This window comes from Arvicanthis niloticus, chromosome X (assembly GCF_011762505.2).
Source record: "Arvicanthis niloticus isolate mArvNil1 chromosome X, mArvNil1.pat.X, whole genome shotgun sequence".
Lineage (NCBI taxonomy): Eukaryota > Metazoa > Chordata > Mammalia > Rodentia > Muridae > Arvicanthis > Arvicanthis niloticus.
Genome location: NC_047679.1, coordinates 821,701 through 841,902, shown reverse-complemented (window position 1 = coordinate 841,902; position 20,202 = coordinate 821,701). Strand labels below are relative to the sequence as shown.

At 47.0% G+C, this 20,202-nt stretch overlaps 1 protein-coding gene across 5 annotated transcripts in view; it reads left to right on the top strand.

Annotated features, from left to right (window-relative positions):
• The window catches only part of Rbm10 (RNA binding motif protein 10), a 28,421-nt gene extending 15,744 nt beyond the window's left edge, over nucleotides 1–12,677 (top strand). For 3 of the 5 annotated variants that reach the window (XM_034484772.2, XM_034484770.2, XM_076918329.1), the window contains 20 exons: nucleotides 1,343–1,412; nucleotides 3,089–3,162; nucleotides 4,669–4,755; nucleotides 6,564–6,624; nucleotides 6,758–6,934; nucleotides 7,321–7,481; nucleotides 7,652–7,749; nucleotides 7,846–7,933; nucleotides 9,133–9,313; nucleotides 9,419–9,558; nucleotides 9,674–9,791; nucleotides 9,875–9,966; nucleotides 10,067–10,231; nucleotides 10,931–11,080; nucleotides 11,175–11,240; nucleotides 11,319–11,507; nucleotides 11,593–11,667; nucleotides 11,947–12,053; nucleotides 12,129–12,258; nucleotides 12,339–12,677. In XM_034484772.2, coding sequence (XP_034340663.1) covers nucleotides 1,343–1,412; nucleotides 3,089–3,162; nucleotides 4,669–4,755; nucleotides 6,564–6,624; nucleotides 6,758–6,934; nucleotides 7,321–7,481; nucleotides 7,652–7,749; nucleotides 7,846–7,933; nucleotides 9,133–9,313; nucleotides 9,419–9,558; nucleotides 9,674–9,791; nucleotides 9,875–9,966; nucleotides 10,067–10,231; nucleotides 10,931–11,080; nucleotides 11,175–11,240; nucleotides 11,319–11,507; nucleotides 11,593–11,667; nucleotides 11,947–12,053; nucleotides 12,129–12,258; nucleotides 12,339–12,464 — 2,355 coding nt within the window. In that variant the 3' untranslated portion in view covers nucleotides 12,465–12,677. The remainder of the gene's footprint in view (nucleotides 1–1,342; nucleotides 1,413–3,088; nucleotides 3,163–4,668; nucleotides 4,756–6,563; nucleotides 6,625–6,757; nucleotides 6,935–7,320; nucleotides 7,482–7,651; nucleotides 7,750–7,845; nucleotides 7,934–9,132; nucleotides 9,314–9,418; nucleotides 9,559–9,673; nucleotides 9,792–9,874; nucleotides 9,967–10,066; nucleotides 10,232–10,930; nucleotides 11,081–11,174; nucleotides 11,241–11,318; nucleotides 11,508–11,592; nucleotides 11,668–11,946; nucleotides 12,054–12,128; nucleotides 12,259–12,338) is intronic. The other 2 variants (XM_034484771.2, XM_034484773.2) reach the window with 1 other exon arrangement.
• The last annotated feature ends 7,525 nt before the right edge of the window (nucleotides 12,678–20,202 follow it).

The following is a 20,202-nucleotide window of genomic DNA, read 5'->3' as shown; positions in this document are numbered from 1 at the left end:
GACAGCCTGGCCACAGCTGCCCATAAGGTGGCTCTTTGATAGCTTCTCAACCTGTTGGCCTTTGTGACATGCTCTGCCTTCCATCTTCCTCTCTTCACTCATTTCCTTCTCACGCAGATGTCTTATGGCAAGCCACGTCAAGCTAAGGTGATTAGTAAAGTAGAATCGTGACTAGCCTCCCTGATCCTTACCTCTCTCTACCCTCAGCCCCAGTCAGGTCTCTACACAGTGCTTCCCTGGAAGCCTGCCAGCTGCCCATTTTCTAACAGTGGTAATCCCACCTGAGAAATGTGAGGGATTCTAGAATCTGGCTGATAGCTGACAGTGCCTGTCGTTTTATGGTAGGGTGGGCTACACGCCAGGCTGATTGAATCTTCACAGAGACTCTTTCTGGAAAGTGTACATTGTAGTCAGTCCCACATAGCCCCAATCAGCAAAGTGACTTGTTTCATGTTCCAGCAAATGGCCGGGTAGAGTTGGGGTCTAGACCTGGACTGCTGGACTCCAGAGTCCACGTTCTTGATATTTCCCAAGTCCTCCCTGATTGTTTGGAATCTTGATAGGATGTGTGTATCTTGACTTTTCATCTTCTTGCATACCTGTGTGCATAAGATTTAATTTCTTGTCTTTTACCCTAATGGGGAGCAGATGCCCAGAAGCACAGATACTTTAACTGAAAAATGTCTGGCATAAACTCCCCATTCACCAAAAGAGGTACTGCCAGCCTAGAGACTGCCTCACCTGGGCTCTTAAGTTGCCTCTCTGGGGTCCCTCAGGTTCATTTCACTCAGGAAGCTCTCCAGATCAACCATCATGCCTGTTTGTCTTTAAATCTCTCCTGACATGGCTGGAATGGCTCCCGCTCTGGCTCCTGCCCTTCCCTGTTTACTCTTTGTGCCATAGGAAGCGTTTAGCACAAGTCAAGGAGAGGGAACAATTCCTTTGTGGTGGGCACAAATTGTATTCCAGCTTCTATGCTTCATGGCAGCAAGCCTCTTGTCAGATCACCCTGCCCAGCATTCCTGATTTGCCGCCTTACTTGCTCTCCTGTTGCCTTTGTGCCCCCAGGAGTCATTTTGCTGCCATCCTTTATTCCGTACTGTGTTTTCTGTCTTTGTTTGACTCACTTTCTGCAAGTCTAGAGCTGGAAGTGAGACTGAATACTAGTGTAGGCTACAGTTGTTACTGGGGAAAGCTTTGAAACAGGTAGAAGACGCAGGTGTGTGTGGGTTGTGTGTGTGTTTCTTTCATGACCCCCTGGGGCTCAGAGGCCTTGAGCTGGCCTCATATACTCAGAGGCTTTCTTTGCTGAACCTATCCCACTTGTGTATTTCCTGAACAGATCCGTGGCCAGCTGCAGTCCCATGGTGTCCAAGCACGAGAGGTCCGGCTGATGCGGAACAAATCCTCAGGTGAGCTTTTGTTCCCAGTGCCCTCCCCTTCTGCTGGCCAGCCTGAGCCTCCAAATCTCCCTCTGCCTCTGCCTTTCCCTCTCTCTTCCCTTCCCTACTCCCCTCCTGCCACAGCTGGGAATGGGCAGCTTGGGGGGTGGTACCCTCTTCTCTCTCCCATCTCCTACTGTCACAGCTCCAGCCAGCAGCCTCTACAGGGTTGCTGTGCTGAAGGGGATGCAGCTCTGGGATGAGCTGACTACTCCCCAGGAGCAAGGCCAGAGCCAGGCTCTGGCAAACCTCTTCTTTGAGACTTTGAGTATCTGAGGTGGTGGTGACCCTTCCCAGGACATATATTTTCTTCTCCTTCCTCTGCCCCTTGGTCTCCTTCACTCTGACAACAACCTCTAACCAAAAGTAGATCTGACATGGACCCACCCATATGTCCCACGAAGGGAGGCAGGGATGGCTCTCATCGAAAGTGTATCCTAAGGAGCAGCCAGAACTTTCTGGCCTCACCTGTTCCCTCCCTCCCTCTTGCAGGCTACTTGGAGCTGGCCTGGGATTTTAGCAGGGTGGGGGGTGTTGTCTCTGCAGGACTACTACCCAGGCTCCCCAAGGCAAGCACAGTGGGGCCTCACTCTGCCTGGGCTTCTCTTTCAATCTCAGTCTCTCTCCTCCTTTGACCTCCTCCATCTCTCCATCCTCCCTTGCCTGTTTCCCTATACTATTCCATCCTCCCCCATGCATCCTGATGGTGATTTTTTTGGAGATCAAGCATGCCCCTCCAGACCCACCACATTCAAAACCTCCTTTCATGACCAGCTCTGAAGGAGTTAACTTTCCTAGAACCTTAAGCCTCAAGCCCCTTTTCAGCCGTGACCAGGCCTGGAGTCTGTGTCAGTGACATGTAGGTCTTGTTCTGCTGTACTCTATTTGTATCACTCACTGACAGAATCTGTGTTTCTTTCCCTAAGGAGGCATCCAGGTATGGCCTCTCAGTGACTTTGGACATTTCTCCTAGGCACCTGCTAACTCTTACCTATACCATCCTCTTGGCCAGCTCCAGCCACCATCTACCTATTTAGGAGAACCTTGACTGTCAGTGGCTGTCGTCTCCCCACTGTGGCACTGAAGTGACTCCCTAGTGTTTATCATCCCCTTCCCCTACACCAAGGTTAAGCTGAGATTGTGTTCCTAACCACCCCTGGTTTCCTATGTGCTGGCTGGGAACCCCCAATAGCCTTATAGCCTGGTTTCTCTTTTGCTCTTCTGATTAAACACCTGTTCCAGGACGACTCCTGGCCTTGCTCTAGGCTTGCCCATGAGTTGTTTGCTCTGGACTATATGAAGTCAAAGCAATCTCCTCTTCTAGAGACAGATCTCCTTGTATCCCCTTCCCTCTCAGTTCTCCATCTGTCACCCCAAGTTAGCTAGGCAAGACAATACAGTTATGCTGACCTGACTCAGGCTTTCATTTTCTTCCCTCCCCCTTTCCTTCTTCCTGCCCTTCCCAACCATCTGCCTTGACTCCTACCTTCCCTGTTCTTTCTCTGATCACTTTTTCTCTTCCTTTCTCCTCTCCCCCTTTCCCTCTCTGCCCCTGGTCCTCTCCCCTCGGGTTCTGCCCCCGGGAACGCCGTGTGTCCAAAGCTGTTGACTAACCCACTGCGTCTGTATCTGAATGCTGTCTCCAGGTCAGAGCCGGGGCTTCGCCTTCGTCGAGTTTAGTCACTTGCAGGACGCTACACGATGGATGGAAGCCAATCAGGTTGCTTTGCCGCACTTGAACCCCCCCCCAAACAAATACTACTTTATAATCGAGCGCTCCCCATCGCCTGAATCTTACGGACACAGTTCCCTGCCCTGTGGCCCTGTGTCCCATACCCCTGCCCCTTTCTCCCCCTTCCTTACCCCCACTATTTCCTCTTCCCATCTCTCACTGCCCACTGGGCTTCCCATTTGGGGCCCAGTCTCAACACCGTCCCCTGACCCCCCTTCCTACTGCCAGGCACTAGCATTCCCTCACCTCTCCTGGCTGAGCTTTCAGAGAAAGAGCTGCCAGGGTGGGTTCCTTTCCTAGCTTCCCACACCCCAGCAGATCCTTTTGCTCCCGAGTCAGCAGAGCCAGAATTTGGTTGTGCTCTCAGGACCACTGGAAGTCCTGTTACTGGGGGAACACAGATGTTGGCACACAAACTAGCAAGACTTGTTTTGCCAGTTCTCTCCTGCATGTGAATTTGGCCCTCTGAGTTCCATGCAGAGAGACATCACTGCTTTTGGTTGAAAGTTTCAGTCAAGTGTGATAGTTTTATTAACACCCTGGGCTCAATTCACTGGCCCCTCCCATTCACAGCACCCTCCCCACCCACAGGAGGCCCCACCTCTACCATCTCAATAAGGAACTGTGCTCTGTCAGCAACGGAGGGAGCCGGCTCCCCTAGCCTGGCACTGGATCCCAACTCAAATGCGTTGGGACCTTCCAAGACTCAAGGGTCTATCTGACTTAGCTACCCAGCCCTATCCTGTCTCTGGTGTAGAGAACTGGAGAGAAGTGTCAGGGGAGGAAGGGGCAGCCATGGTGAAGTGGAGGGTCCTGGTAGAGGCAGCCCTGTGGCCGGCTCTGTGGGTCGGGTCAATAGGCTAGTGCGGTGGGCCCAGGACCCGGCCAACCTTGGGAAGGTGGCCTCATGGCGGGGAAATCTCCGTCTGTGAAATTGGCTTTCTTTTTCCCCTTCTCCAGCATTAGCGCTCGTGCGCTCTTTCTCTTTTTCTCCCCTCCTCTCTCTTCCCTGCCCATCTCCCCTCATTCCCAGTGTAGCCTGTGTAGTGCTGGCCCTGGGTATGGCCTGGCACTGTCAAGAGCCAAGCTGGGGGAACACTCCCAACTCGACAGTCGTTGGTCAGCCAAGTACTATGTGCCTGATTTTGTGTGTGTGTGTGTGTGTGTGTGTGTGTGTGTGTCTGTGTGTCTGTGTGTCTGTGTGTGTGTCTGTGTTTGTCTGTGTGTGTCTGTGTGTATACGTGTGTGCATGCCTGTGAGTAAACAACAAACAGCTGCGCCCTGAAAGCTGTGGCGCTTTCCTTCCCTTGCCCCCCCACCCGTCCCTCCCTCCCTTCCCTCCATTCCTTCTTCCCTCCATCAGTTCTCCAAACTCCCTTCATTCCCTGTCCCTCATCCATCCAGCTGAAGGGCTCGCTCACTCTTTTCTCCTTTGCTGAACGGTATGTGGGGCACCGCTACCTAGGTCTTACTGTGCTTTGCTTTTTCCCACAGCACTCCCTTAACATCCTGGGCCAGAAAGTATCCATGCATTACAGCGACCCCAAGCCCAAGATCAATGAGGACTGGCTGTGTAATAAGGTAAAGAGGTGCATGGGTAGCCAGTGCTGGGGAGGAAGTCTCCTCCAACAGGAGCAGCAGCAGCAGCTTACTTCATCAGAGAAAGTGTAGTCTTGGAGACAGGCTGTCCAGCCCTAGTCAGCTAGGCTCTGCCCTCATCAAACACAGCCTTGCCTAAAGGTCCAATAGAGTTGAAAGAAATAATAGCGTAAGTGACTAATCAGTGACAACACGAGCCTACTACATTGTATAGGACATGGGCTTCAGAGCCACACCGCTTACAGACTGTCTCAGGTCTGCCTTGATGCTGGTCAAGGTGCTTATCCTATCTGTCTCACTTTTCTCATCTTTAAGTGAGTGAACACTGATTAGGTATTGAGAGAATGAAACTGTTGATGGGAGAATAACACAAAGACTTCTGGCCCACATTCAACTCTGTAAGTGGCTGGTGTTATCTTTGAAAAGAAGCAGAGTGTTCTGAGAGTAACTCAACCTTGATGCAGCCATATCCACCTTAAAGGTCTCTGTAGGTTGTGTGATCGCCACCATATTCCCTAAGAGGAAGCTAAGGCTCAGGTGGAACCATGCATGAGCTTTTAGCTTACAGGGCTACCTCCTGTTCCCTAGGTGCCCTTAGGTCTGCCCTGAGGTCAGCATTCTACAGCCCCATCTCCTGGGGCTATCTGTAGTCCTAAAACCTAAGGAACACTGAGAGCTAGTGGAGGGTCCTGTCTTCTCCCTGAGAAGGAGTCTGGTTAGTGGGAGAATGATGGTATCCTCTCATCTTTACATAGATGCCCAACCTTTCTGGAGAGAGAGGGACAAAAGGATACTGGCACTGCATCTTTTTTTCATATTTTCTTTGAAACAGATGTTGGCTTTGTGTTCTTCTCTTCTTTTTTGACCTACATGTCTTTCAGTTACCAGATCCTGCCATTTCCATCTCAGAATAGTCACCTTTCTTCTTTTGCTGTTCTTACAGTTCATGCCAGTCCTACATCCTCCCATCTATTTTCCACGGAGCCCTTTTTGTTATGTTAGCCTCACCCCTCTTTCTCCACCATCACTGCCTAAAACACCTAGTTTTAGTATGAGTCTCTCCTTTAACTGGCACCATCTTCCCATGCTAGCCTTGGCTTTTCTCTCTCTGTGTATGCGACTCCCCCACCACCAGCTATAGAAAGTCTCTTAGTCCCTCCCAGCAAGACTAGACCTCTGAATTTCCCAGCTCTAACCTCCCTGCTTCTGTGAAGCCCAGCTCAATGAGCTGTGGCCCTTTCAGCCCATTCTCTGCCCCTAACTCCTGTTAGTGCAGTCTAAGCACACTGTCCTGAACACATGGTATTTGGCCTGACACAGGAGCACTGCTTAGTACTTGACTGGAACAGAAATAAAATGTGATGGAAGCTGGAATGTCTGAGAACAAAAAAGTCAAATGTAGCAGAATTCAACCTAGGCCTAGCGATAAGAAAGGAAATGAGTCTGACTATAACATACTGGCTTCCAGTGGGAAACAATGAATGTTTCTGTTAAATAAGCAAGTCTTGGAAGGAACCATGAGATAGAATGCTGAGCATTGATAGTCCCCAGAAGATAGGGAAGGGACGCAGCTGCTGTAACATGTGGGAGTTACTGGTTGCTGAAGTAAGAGGGTTGGTGCTGGGAACCAGTTGTCAGAGATTTATAGGACTGAAGATAATAAAGTTCCAAAAGACTCGTGCCACCCCTAACCCTCAAAGTTCCCTTCCTCGGGATTATTATGCTGTTCTGTGGGTCCATATTTGGAGGATCTCATGGAAAGTCTTGACTCCCTGGCCTGTGCCTCACAGTGTGGTGTCCAGAACTTCAAGCGCCGGGAGAAGTGCTTCAAATGTGGTGTACCCAAATCAGGTGAGCTGTGCTAACTGGGAGTGGCAAGAGGCATGAAGGCCTGTGTGTGTAGGGGCTGGTGAGGGGTGGAGAATATGACTAGCCATGGAGCCTCTACCTTTGTCATCAGCGTATCTCCCACCATTCCTGACAGAGGCAGAGCAGAAGCTGCCCCTTGGCACTCGACTGGATCAGCAGGCACTGCCGCTGGGTGGGCGGGAGCTAAGCCAGGGCCTACTCCCGCTGCCACAGCCCTACCAGACCCAGGGAGTGCTGACCTCGCAAGCCCTGTCACAGGGCTCAGAGCCAAGCTCCGAGAACGCCAATGACAGTGAGTCAGTTGTTCTTTTCCCATTCCTTTATACCCTAGGGCATCTGGTGTGGGACCTCTGAGGCCAAAGAAATGGTAATGAACAGTACTTGGTTGTTATTGAGGGAGTGTTTCTACCTGGTGTGGGGATAAATGTATGATATAGAGAGAGCAGAGGGAAGAGCTGTCCACAAACTAATTTGGGGGATATATGAGAGGGTTCCTGGTAGTTGAGAGACTGCTGGCACCTGGACTGACAAGCAGAGTTTCTTGAAGAGAAAGAGTGTAAGGAAGCAAAGGGTGCATGAGTACAGAAGCAAGAGAACAGGGAGGAGTGGGGAATCTATAAGTGGGGGCCCTGAACAGACTGTCAGCAGTGCTTCCTAACACTGGGCCCTCTCCTGCAGCCATCATTTTACGAAACCTGAACCCACACAGCACTATGGACTCCATCCTTGGGGCCCTAGCGCCTTATGCAGTGCTGTCCTCTTCCAATGTGCGTGTTATCAAGGACAAGCAGACCCAGCTGAACCGAGGCTTCGCCTTCATCCAGCTCTCCACCATCGTGGTGAGGGCGGCACAGGGGGGGGGCCGGGCAACCATGGTCCTGGCCCCCAGGGTAGGGAGGGGGGACCTTTACCCCATCCACACCGCGGTCCCAGTCTGAAAATGGGGCAATGGAGCCGGGGGGCCTCCCCGGGCCTGACCCTTGGGTCCCTGCCACCCCTCCACCCTTAGGAAGCAGCCCAGCTGCTACAGATCCTGCAGGCCCTGCACCCTCCGCTCACCATCGATGGCAAGACCATCAACGTGGAGTTTGCCAAGGGTTCTAAGAGGTCAGAGCCCCATCTAAGCTCCCTCATAGCTTGTACCCCCACACACATACCTTGGGGGATCCCTGTTTCATTTCCAGTTTCTACTATCCTCCCCAGGGATATGGCCTCCAATGAAGGCAGTCGCATCAATGCTGCCTCTGTGGCCAGCACTGCCATTGCTGCTGCCCAGTGGGCAATCTCACAGGTACTTGGCCTCCCCTGCCTCCATCACCCTGGCATCTGACTTTCTTAACCCTTTTGTATTCTTTCTGCAAACAACAAAGTGGGCTTGTTATCAGAATGTTATTCCCTGTTACAACAAGTGTTACAGCTCTTCCTGCCTTTCCTCCTTTCTTCCTGCCTTTATAGATAGTGATACATTCTCACTCCATCCTTTCTATCATTCCCAGTCACCTTTTGGACTTTTTTTCTTTTTTAAGACTTGTTTTTATTTTTATGTGTATGAGTGTTTTGCCTGTACATGCGCACCATATGTGTGCACAGTGCCTGCAGAAGTCAGAAGAGGGTATCTGATCCCTTGGACCTAGAAGTTTGAATGCTTGTAAACCACCATATGGGTGCTGGGAACCCAACCTGGGTCCTTTCAAGAGCAACAAGTGTTCTTATTTGCTGAGTCATCTCTCCATCCCTGTCTTGGTAGTTGGTGCTCTGTGCTGTTGGGTAGAACTTTTTTTTAATAGTTCTGAGTTGGTATAATATGTTGCATATTCTTTGAGTGTGATATGCTGTTTATTTAAGTATATTTAAGTTTATTTAATTATATGTGCCATGAATAAAAAGGAATCTATAAATATCAAAAAAAAAAAAAAAAACAAACCTTTGAGAGCCAGGTATGGTGGTAATCACCTGTAATCCCAGTTCTTATGAGATACAGGCAAGATGATGAGGTGTTGAAGGCCAGTCTTTGACTCTATATTGACCTCAAAGTCAAAAATAGTGAAAATTTTGGTAGGACAGAATTAAGACTAGGAGGATAGCAAGGTATGATAATGTGTGCCTATATTTCTAGCACTTATGTGGGGAATGGTGACAGAATCAGGAGGATTGCCACGAGTTCCAGATCAGCATGGCCTACATAGTTGTAGGTGGGAGAGAGGAAAGAGGAAAACAAAAGGAAGGAGATTGGGGTTGTCTTGCTTGGTGTGAGGAATAACACATGTACCTCATTAGCATCAGCCTAGGGTGCATTTGGGCATGTAGCCTTTTTCTAGTCTCTCTTCACTGTTCTCTTGTGACCAGGACCCTTTGTTTTTACTTAAGACCACAAGCTTTTCTGTCAAGTTAGAAATCCTAGCTCTCTGTATGTAGGGACAGGTGCTTCTAGCAGATGCCTCCATTTAATTTAATCCCTCCTGATCTAATGATCTCTCATCTGTCCCTCAGGCTTCCCAGGGTGGAGAGAGTGCCTGGGCTGCCCCCGAGGAGCCGCCAGTTGACTACAGCTACTACCAACAGGATGAGGGCTATGGCAGCCAGGGAACAGATTCCCTCTATACCCATGGCTACCTTAAGAACACCAAGGCCCCTGGCATGACTGGGGCCAAAGGGGACCCAGCTGGAGCAGGTGAGCCTCATGCTCTCTTACTGAGCCTAATTGTGGGGCCTAAAGGCCTATGGTCGTATGCTCTGACTTTCATGAGCATTCATTCTCCTTGGTTTTTCTTTTCAGGTTCTGAGGCTTCCCTTGAGGCTGGGGCAGACTCTGTGTCACTGCAAGCTTTCTCTCGAGCCCAGCCTGGTGCTGCCCCTGGGCTGTATCAGCAATCAGCTGAGGGGAGCAGTGGCCAGGGCACTGCTACCAACAGCCAGGTGAGGATGCCATTGGTACTCTGGGGAGGCTGGTAGGCTGGCAAGGTACATCCTGAGTGGGCAGGGTGGTATTAATAGACACTGAGTCCTGTTCCCTTATGTGACCCATGAGTAGTCATATACCATCATATCACCTGCTGTGCTCAAGTCTGAGCTCCAGAGCCCTACTCATCCCAGCTCTGCCTTACCACCGGCCACCAGTCCCACTGCCCCAGAGTCCTACAGCCAGTACCGTGAGTATCCATAGCCTGTGGGTAAGGGTGTGGACTTCTTTAAACAGAGAGGAATTCGGCAACCTTGCCTTTGCTCCCCACAGCTGTTCCTGATGTCTCTACTTACCAATATGATGAGACATCTGGCTACTACTATGACCCTCAGACTGGTCTATATTATGATCCCAACTCCCAGGTAAGTGACAGGGTAGCCTAGGGAAAACTGGTGTCTGGCTTTGTGGCAGCTACCCCTACACATTCTTCCTCATGTCCCCTCTTCCCATTCTCTCCCTCAGTATTACTACAATGCTCAGAGTCAACAGTACCTATACTGGGATGGGGAGCGGCGGACCTACATACCCGCCTTGGAGCAGTCTGCTGATGGGCATAAGGACACGGGGGCATCATCAAAGGAGGGAAAAGAGAAGAAAGAGAAGCATAAGACAAAGACAGCCCAACAGGTGAACTTCAGCTGTCATTTGGCTGTTTGGAGACTATGTTCTGTCAGCTCTTGTTCTCGCCTGCTATAGGAAGTGAGGTGGCAGATGGGCATGGACAGGGATAGTGACTGCTTCAGATAGATAGTACTCCTGAGCTAGATCTATTTTGGGGGTACTGTAGCAGGACCACCTACCACTGTGAGGTGACTTGTACCATCTGAGTGAACTCTGACAGCTTTTTTCTGTCCTACAAAGGGAACCTTCATGCTGGTGGTGGGTGTGTATTGATCCCAGAGGAATTCTCATAGGCTCATAAGTAGTTGAGTAGGAGAAGAAACACTGCAGGGTTTTCTATTAGGGAAAATTTAGAAGGAACCTTAGTCTCTCTGGGGAAAAGGTATGACATTGAAGAAAGCAATAAATATCCTCTCCGCAACCTGAGGGATTCTCAAAATATTTCATGCCCCAGGAAAAGCACAAAACATTAATGTGACATGATGTCACATTCCTTAGTTAGATTTCTGTTGCTGTGATAATCACTGACCAAAAGTAATACAAGTATGAAAGTGTTTATTTCATCATGAAGGGAAGTCAAGGGAGGTACAGATTTGAAGCTACAGACCAGGAAGGGCTGCTGCTGCTGCAGAGGCCATGGGTGAGAAAGTAGAGACCCAAGTTTGAGGAATTGTGGACACTTTAACCTCAACCCTCAACCCCCAGATTGCCAAGGACATGGAGAGGTGGGCACGCAGTCTCAACAAGCAAAAAGAAAACTTCAAAAACAGCTTCCAGCCTATTAGTGCTCTACGAGATGATGAAAGGCGGGAATCAGCCACTGCAGATGCAGGCTATGCCATCCTTGAGAAGAAGGTATGTTGTAACTGTCCATCTGTACCCCACCTTCAATCTTGTCATTCTTTAGGGTCCTCTGTGGAGCTCTGAATTTCTGTTTCTTCTGCCTCAGGGAGCGCTAGCTGAGAGACAGCACACCAGCGTGGATCTCCCAAAGTTGGCCAGTGATGACCGTCCAGTAAGTTTCAGGGCAAAAAGGGACAGGGGTCCCTGATCTTAGCAGCTGTGACTGACTGCCCACCCTCACCCTCTACAGAGCCCACCTCGAGGGCTGGTGGCAGCCTATAGTGGGGAGAGTGACAGTGAGGAGGAGCAGGAGCGAGGGGGTCCTGAACGGGAAGAAAAGCTTACAGACTGGCAGAAACTAGCCTGTCTGCTCTGCCGCCGCCAGTTTCCCAGCAAGGAGGCACTCATCCGGCACCAGCAGCTCTCTGGACTCCACAAGGTGACTGACCAGAGAGTTGGTAGGATATCCCATGTCTAGCCCAGCCCAGCCCGATTGCTTTACTCTATCCTGTCCCCCTTTACAGCAAAACCTTGAGATTCATCGGCGAGCCCACTTGTCAGAAAACGAATTAGAAGCACTAGAAAAGAATGACATGGAGGTATGGTGTTACCCACTCATTGGCTCCATCCCATCTGTCCCCTCCAAGTATATGTCCCTCCTGGCAATGGGACTTCAAAGTTCCTTAGCCAGGTATAGCCTGACAACCATGTGTTGTCTCTATCGCTGTCAGGCTCCTTTCTAGTTCCCATTCCATCATGTCCTGACCCTAAGGGCCAGGCCAGACAGAGAGACTTGCATGGCCCCTTACCCCACCCATCTTTGGTTTGCTAAAAATCACAGCCAATTCCAACATCTTCACATAAGCTTAAATTTGTAGCAAATGAAATATCGAGACCGAGCAGCTGAACGCAGGGAGAAGTATGGCATCCCCGAGCCACCAGAGCCGAAACGGAGGAAATACGGTGGCATATCTACAGCCTCTGTGTGAGTACAGGGCCAGGTACCAGGTGAGGAGGGTGCAGTTGGCAGACCACTAACACTATACACTGTCCCCTGCAGGGACTTTGAACAGCCCACTCGGGATGGATTAGGCAGTGACAACATTGGCAGTCGAATGCTCCAGGCCATGGGCTGGAAAGAAGGCAGTGGTCTGGGCCGCAAGAAACAGGGCATTGTGACACCCATTGAGGTGAGTCTCTATGGCCATTCTCGTCCCCAACACTCCCAGTGCACTTCTACCATCCTGAAAAACCTGCTTACCTTACACAGGCCCAAACGAGGGTTCGAGGTTCTGGCCTGGGGGCCCGGGGCAGTTCCTATGGGGTCACCTCAACAGAATCCTACAAGGAGACACTGCACAAGACAATGGTGACCCGCTTCAATGAGGCCCAGTGAACAACTTTGATGAAAGCAGTTTCTACAGACATGGGGTATCCATCCAGGGACAGAGAAGATGAGTGTGGAATGCTCTATGGAAGGCTCTTCTGTCTACCAGCCTGCTCCCCAACCAGAGAAGCCCTCATCAAATTAGAGTTGGCATTGGTGACTTTTGCTGGGAAATTGGGCTCAAATCATGTTCCTTTTGTAATAAAACCTAAAAAGACTGCATTTTCAATTTCTACTTTCTCATGTCCTAGCATGGTTTCTTACACAGGCACAAAATGCATAACGAGCTGTTAGGCTAAGCTGGATGGCAATGGTGGCTATAAATTCCCAGGATTCTAGCCAGCAAACCCAACTGGCAAGGTTCTGGTTATGGCCCATCCCTTGTCAGAGACCTGAAGTTTGCTTCAGAACCTGGATTGGGAATCTGCAGTCCCCTATTCTCACTTAAGCCCCACCTGCTCTTAGCCTGTGGTACCTAGACTAAACTCTGATTGGCCATTCTGTGCTGGAGACGGTGCTTTCAGGCAGTGCTATGTAAAGCACAGTAGGAGCTTAAACCCTGGTTGTCCCTATACATGTTGATAACCCCAAAGGGATACAGGAAGCTTGGCCTATTAAGTTCCCAGCCCAAGGATGTCTTCATGAGCATCATTGAAGTTCACCCTTGCTGTCTTCATCCACTACTATGTAAACATAGCGCCTCACTCTCTGTGGCCTACAACCTATGATTCCCAGGTCATGCTTCTGCCATTGGCAGAGGCTCTGAATAGACTGGAACAGGAAACTCGGATTGCCTTTTAAATCCCCGTCAGCAGAGCTGCAAAATGAAGCTAGGAATGTAGGCCTACTATTTCCTTCCTAACCTAGAATGCTATTACCAGAATCCCCGGGAAACCCACACACACCTCAGTGGATGTAGGGTAAAATAGTATGGCAGACTAACTTCTTCATATGAAGTTAAATATGCATGTGCCCTGTGACCTAGCAATTATATTCTTTGGTATCTAGCCAACCCAAATGAAAATATGTTGACAAAAGATTTATATGCACATTTCTACCAGTTATATTTGTAATAGCCCCAAATAGTCCAAAAGTCCGACAAAACAAGCTTGATGTTTTGTAGAATGAAGTATAGCAAAAAGGAAGAAAATGCTGGTAGTCAAGTGTCAACAAATGACCCTCACCAGTGCCACTAGGTGAAAAGTCAGGTACAAAGGTATATAGATTAGATGACTCCATTAATGTGGAACTTTGAAATCAAAGCAATTTGGTGATGGTAACTGACAGAACAGGCTTGAAACAGGGATGGCATTTATTGTATCATACATAGACTATACGGCAAGTTAGGAAAAGACCACCAAAGCAAAAGAGAAGAAAATAACAATGCCCCTTACTTATCTACAAGAAGTTGGTTTTGGTATATTCTTGCTCCCTACCATCTGAGCCAAAATGCCAGGATTTCCATCTGAAGTTTTGAGACAAGTCTCACAGCCAGACTGCCTTCAAATTGGATACGTAGACAAGGATGGGTTTGAATTGATCCTTCTGCTTCTACCTCTTTTTTAAAATTATTTATTTAGTATTCCATCTGCACATATGCCTACACACCAGAGGGCACCAGATCTCATTATAGATGGTTTCAGAACTACCATGTGGTTGCCAGGAATTGAACTCGGGATCTTTCGAAGAACAGCTAGTACTCTTAACCTCTGAGCTATCTCTCCAACCCCTGCTTCTACCTTTTAAGTGCTGACATTACAGACATGTGGTACCATAACCAGCTGAAGTTCCTTATATAAAAATGGTAGAGTATGGGTCCTGAGAGTTCAATTCCCAGCAACCACATGGTGGCTCACAACCATCTGTAATGGGATCTGATGCCCTCTTCTGGTGTGTCTGAAGACAGCTACAGTGTGCTCATATAATTAAAATAAGTAAGTCTTTTTTTAAAAAAATGGTAGATGGGCTGGAGAGATGGCTCAGTGTTTAAGAGCACTGACTGCTCTTCCAGAGGTTCTGAGTTCAATTCCCAGTAACCACATGGTGGCTCACAACCATCTGCAATGGGATCTGATGCCCTCTTCTGCTGTGTCCGAAGAGAGTGTACTCAAATAAATCTTTTTTTAAAAGGTAGAATATTTGCCGGGCTGTGGTGGCGCACACCTTTGATCCCAGCACTTGGGAGGCAGAGGCAGGCGGATTTCTGAGTTCAAGGCCAGCCTGGTCTACAGAGTGAGTTCCAGGACAGCCAGGACTACACAGATAAACCCTGTATCGGGAAAAAAAAAAAAAAAAAAAAAAAAAAAAAGGTAGAATATTTGTATAGAACCTGCATATACTTTAAATTTCTATGGATGGTTTGTAATATCTGATATAATATGTTCTATAAGTTGCTAAACAATGAACCTGCATATACTTTAAATTTCTATGGATGGTTTGTAATATCTGATATAATATGTTCTATAAGTTGCTAAACAATATTAATTAGGAAATGAGGAAAAAGTCTGTGTAAAAAAAATGGAAAAAAAATCAGGTATAATTTCTCCCCCAGTTTTTTTTTTTTTATTCATTTATTTACTGGTGCTGGGGACAACCCAGTGCTGCCTTTGATACTGTCAGCCCTCCCCTGAATATTTTCTGTCATGGTTGAATCTGTGCATGAACTCATGAATAAGAAGCACTAAATGTGAGTCTCCCTGAAGGTGCTAGGAACCAAGCCTCGGTTCTTTCAGTGCAGCTAGTGCTCTTAACTACAGAGCCATCTCTCCAGTCTCCTAAATGTACTTATTAGTACCAAGGAAAACTAGTAACTTTACAGGATAGAAACCTGACACATCCCATCTTTATGGTATATTAGAATTCTTTTTTCCAAAAAGACTGGGTAAGAAAGACACAGCATCATCTGCTTGAGTCCCCTATCCAAGTCAGATAACATTAAACAAACCCAAACAAAGGTGAGCTACAAAAAGGCCTATAGTCTTCAAAAGCATCAAGGCCAGGAACACCAAGGATTGAAGGAAATGTCATCTGAGCATCAGTACCTCCATCGTGAGGTCTGCTCAGGCTGCCCCATGTAAAATTCTCAAGCTTCCCCTGCTGTGATTCCTGTGTTCCATTGTGCTATTTCCACAATTTATCTGGTCACATAAAGTCTTATTTTTCCATACTTGTTCTATTATTTGTTGCTTAAATTGTAACAAAAGCACCTTGATGTAAGGGACTTTTGTCTGTCTTGCTTACTCTGTTGCCACTGGTGAGAACAGGGTTTAACATGTATCAGACCTTGAAGGCAGGAGGAAATGAACACATCACAACTTTCTGAATCCCTCTCTCAGAAATCCGTTATTTTGTGTCTGTGCTGTTTGAGGTTGAACCCATGCTATGTAAGTGTTCTTACCACTGAGGTACACTGCCACCCCTAGGACACCATTTCGAACAAAGCTTTAATTGAACATGGTGGCATAGACCTGTAGTCCCAGCCACTAGGGCGGGGGATGGGGGAAAGTTAGGGTGAGCCAGAGGCTTACTTGAGCCCAAAAGTATAAGGCTAGCCTGAGCATCATAGGAGGACAAAGACTACATTGAGAGAAGGAAAAAGGCAGGGAGGAAAAGTTCTGGATTGATATGTTAAAGATTCTTAGGACTCCAGAAAAAAAAAATCTTGTTGAGGCTATGAAAATACAGACACATTACTAGAGGGGGTCAAAATGGCACTCTTACCTCCCAGTCCTGCACACTTTCCCATTTTTAGTTTTTCTTGACTTGTCCCTTATGACCAATACCCTTCCTGCTTGCTTTTTTGTTGTTGTTGTTGTTTTGGTCTGTTGGTTTGAAAAAGATATTTCCTCTGTATAGCCCTGGATGTCCTGGAACTCATTCTGTAGACCAGACTCAACCTCAGAGATCTGTCTGCCTCTGTCTCCTGGGTGCTGGAATTAAAGGCATACACTATCACCTCCTGGCTTCCTCTTGATTTTATAAAGTCTAAATTCTACTTTGATTACTGTATATGCAATATGCCTGTGTATACAACATACACTATATCCTTAATGCATCCCCACTGGTAAAACTGAAGACAAAAACCCAGTCACATGCATGGTTTCATTGCCAGATGTTCTGGTCTTCAAATGCGCATCCTGTGTAGACTTCACCCTCTGAATTTGATACTCAGTCTTCAACCCTAATGATTTTTCTTCTGTTTCATTTTTAAATTGGCTATCATGCAACCCAGGATAGCCTATAACTCCTATGTCATGGAGGATGGCTTTGAATTCCTGATCTTCCTCTCTCCACCTCCCAAGTTTTGAAATTGTGTGCATTTACCTGGCTGTTCCCATCTCACAGTAGCTCAAACTGGAACTCAGTGGTGTAGCTGGCCTTAGACTTCCCAGCAATCCTCTTGCCATAGCCTCCAGAGTCTTGGTAGTACAGGTCTGAACCACCAAGCTTGGTCTCGACTCTTCTCTAGAGCAACATCTCCTTTTGGATGTCTAACGGACATCTTGAATGTGATACAGACAAAACCAAACTCTTGGTCTTGCTCCCTGTGCCTGTGGATGACAATTTTATCCTTCCAGTCACACAGGCCAGAAACTCGATGGGTCATCAATGGGTTTATTTTTCATACCCCAAATCTGACTAAATCTAGGACGCTTAAGTTTGAAATCAGTCCAGAATGGGACCACCACCTCTCTGCTTCCACTTTCCTGACTTGGGCTGCTCTTCCAGCATTACTTTTTAGATTCTTGACAGTTCACTTCCAGTGGGTTTCCTTCCCTGTTCCCTACTAGAAATGTTCTTTCCACATACCCACATTGCTTTTTGAAATGAGGTTGGGTGTGATGGAGTTGATGGAGTGTTTTCCTAGCATGTGTAAGGCCCTGGGTTCCCTCCCTAACACTGCAATAAGTAAAAATTTTTATTATGTGGTTTATGTGCTTAAAATCCTGTTACATCTGGGTGTAGTGGCTCATGCCTATGATCTCAGAATTTAGGGACCTAAGGCAGGGAGATTACTGAACATTCTAGGTCAGCTCTGGTTATTGAAGGGTGTTCCAGGCCAGCCTGACCTAAGATGCTGTCTCAAAAACTAAAATCCTATTACAAATCTTAGTATATGTGTATATGTGCAAGTGTGCAGACCTGTGTATGCATGTATGGAGGCCAGTTGACATCAGGTATCTTTCTGTCACTCTCCACCTTATTTTTAAACTATTATTATTACCACTCACTACTGGGCTTGTCACATGAAGGTCAGCAGACAAGTCTGGAATTGGAATTGGTTCTCTCAATGTTATGTGGATTCCAAGGATCAAACAACTCAATCGGGTTTGTATAGCAAGCACAGCACCTTTACCTGCTGAGCCATCTCACCGGCATCACCTTATTATTTTAATTTTTTAAAACAAGGAATTACATCATCCCCCCCCCCCCATCCAATTCATCCCATGACATATACATGGGAGTTAATTTAGTGTTACTCATAAGGCTGGTTACTTGGATAACCCATCAAGGCGCATGTCCCAGAAGAAAATCGATTCTCCTCTTAGTAGCCACTGATTGTCTAGAGCTCTTCATCTGGTGGTGGGGACTTGTGAAATCCCCACCTCCATTCACATTGCCATCTCAACTGGTATTGTCATTATGCAGGTATTGTTTTTGGAAACCGTGTTGGGATTTCTATATAGAAGATACCATCTAGCAGCAGGCTTCCTGGTCGTCTGGCTCATACAATCTTTCTACCCCTTTTCTCTGATTTTCCCTTGGGTGTATGGGTTGAGTTATAGATGTACCAATTGGGGATGAGCATCCAATGGTCACATCTCTGAATTTTGACCTGTTGTGAATCTCTATGATAGTCTCTGTTCCAAAAAATAAAGCTTTGGTGGTGGTGGGTAATAGCTACACTTAACCTGGATATAAGGATAATTGTGTCAACACAGAAACTATACTGCCTCCAGAAAAATGGTAGCAGTAGGCTCTCTTCTAAAGCCTGTGATCTCTCTAGCCACAGGTAGTTGGCTAGGTTTACAGTACTAGGCATGAATTTCCCCACAACAATTAGACAGCTAGCTATTAGTTTAGTTATTCTCAAGATATAAGTGCCACTATTGTACCATTGGAGTTATCTTGCCAGGTTGGTCATTATGGTTCATAGGCTTTTCAGCTAAGTAGGACTATTCTTTTTTTTTTTTTTTCTCTTATTAGCTTCCACAGCACCTACAGATACTGTAAGAACTAGTCCTCAGGGAGGAAACTTAAAGGTCAGCCATTCTCAATCTGTGGGTTGAACTCCTTCAGGGATTGAATCTCCCTTTCACAGGAGCTGTATATCAGATACCCTGTGTATCCAATGTTTACATTCCAATTTGTAACAGTAGTAAAATTACAGCTACAAAGTAGCAATGAAGTAATTGTATGGTTGGGAGTCACTGAAACAGGAGCAACTGCAGTGGAAGGGTGGAAGCAGTAGGAAGGCTGAGAACCACTGGTCTAGGTCAATTTCAAGTTAGTTCCTCCAAGTCCTGTGTCTGAAATGCGTGGTATCTTCAGCATCAGGGTTTTACTTTCAAGTTCCCAAAGGGCAATGGCAATGGCCTTCGTTTGGGGGGATTCTCTTGGACAATCCCCTACCTCCGGACCAAAAACTGGAAGGGAAGTTTCCATTGTCTGGTGCTGGGGTTTTGGTTAGTCTGTGGCTCTGGGGCAGAGGGGGGGGGTATCATCACTCCATGTGTGTTAAGTAAGCTTATAAAATAGTGTATTCCCCAATGGCTTTTTCAAACACCCTTAGTATTATTTATCTTTTTTTCTGTATTACCCTCCTTCCCACATGCATACCTTATTTTTTAGACAAATTGCTTCTTACTAAACCTGCAAGTCAGCTGTTAGCTAAGCTGGCTGGCCAGTTAGCTTTAGGTATCCTCCTGTTTCTGCCTCCCAATATTGTACTTACAGGCCTAAGCTACCATGCCCAGTGTTGTATGAATGCTCGGGTCCTGATCAAACTCAGGTCCTCAAGTAAACCACTCAGCTATCTCCCTAGCCCCTCTCCATGAATCTTAAATGCTAAACATCTCAATCTGATTTACAAGAACCTAGTTAATCTGTCCCCAAACCTCATCTAATGCTCCTCCTTCTTTCCCTCCAACTCTACAAACCATTGTGGCTCTTTTTCATATACGCCAACCTTAAGGCTTTTTGCTCCCAATATTCTCTCTACACCCCTTTCTTCTGTTCGTATGCAAGAGATGAATAAAGGAAAAATCTTTGGGAAGAATGTTCTTGACTACTGCAAGGATGAAATCTTTGTTGTGTCCCCAGAATTCTGCACTGAATAGGTGCTCAAGAAATCTTTCAGATGAGCAAATGTGAAAGTCATTGGCAATATTTGAAATACTGAATCTGAGGTGATAGAAGCATTTTAGGTTAAATATCTTTCCTTACACATCACCACTGTGTAAAACTGCAACCTATTCTAACAAATCCACTTTACTGCGGTCTATTTTTCTCCATAGCATTTAGCAACTATCATGTACAGTGGTATATGTACAGAAAGCATATTTGTCTATTCTCAAAAGATTAAAACGAAACTGAAATTTTCCTGTTATCCAGCATTTTGGTTTTGTGTTTGTTATTTTGCTTTACTTTATTATTATTGTTCTGAAGGATATTATTCTGATTGTCAAGGATCAAATCTAGGGTTTACGCATTCTATACAAGCTTTTCACCACCAAGCACAGCCAAT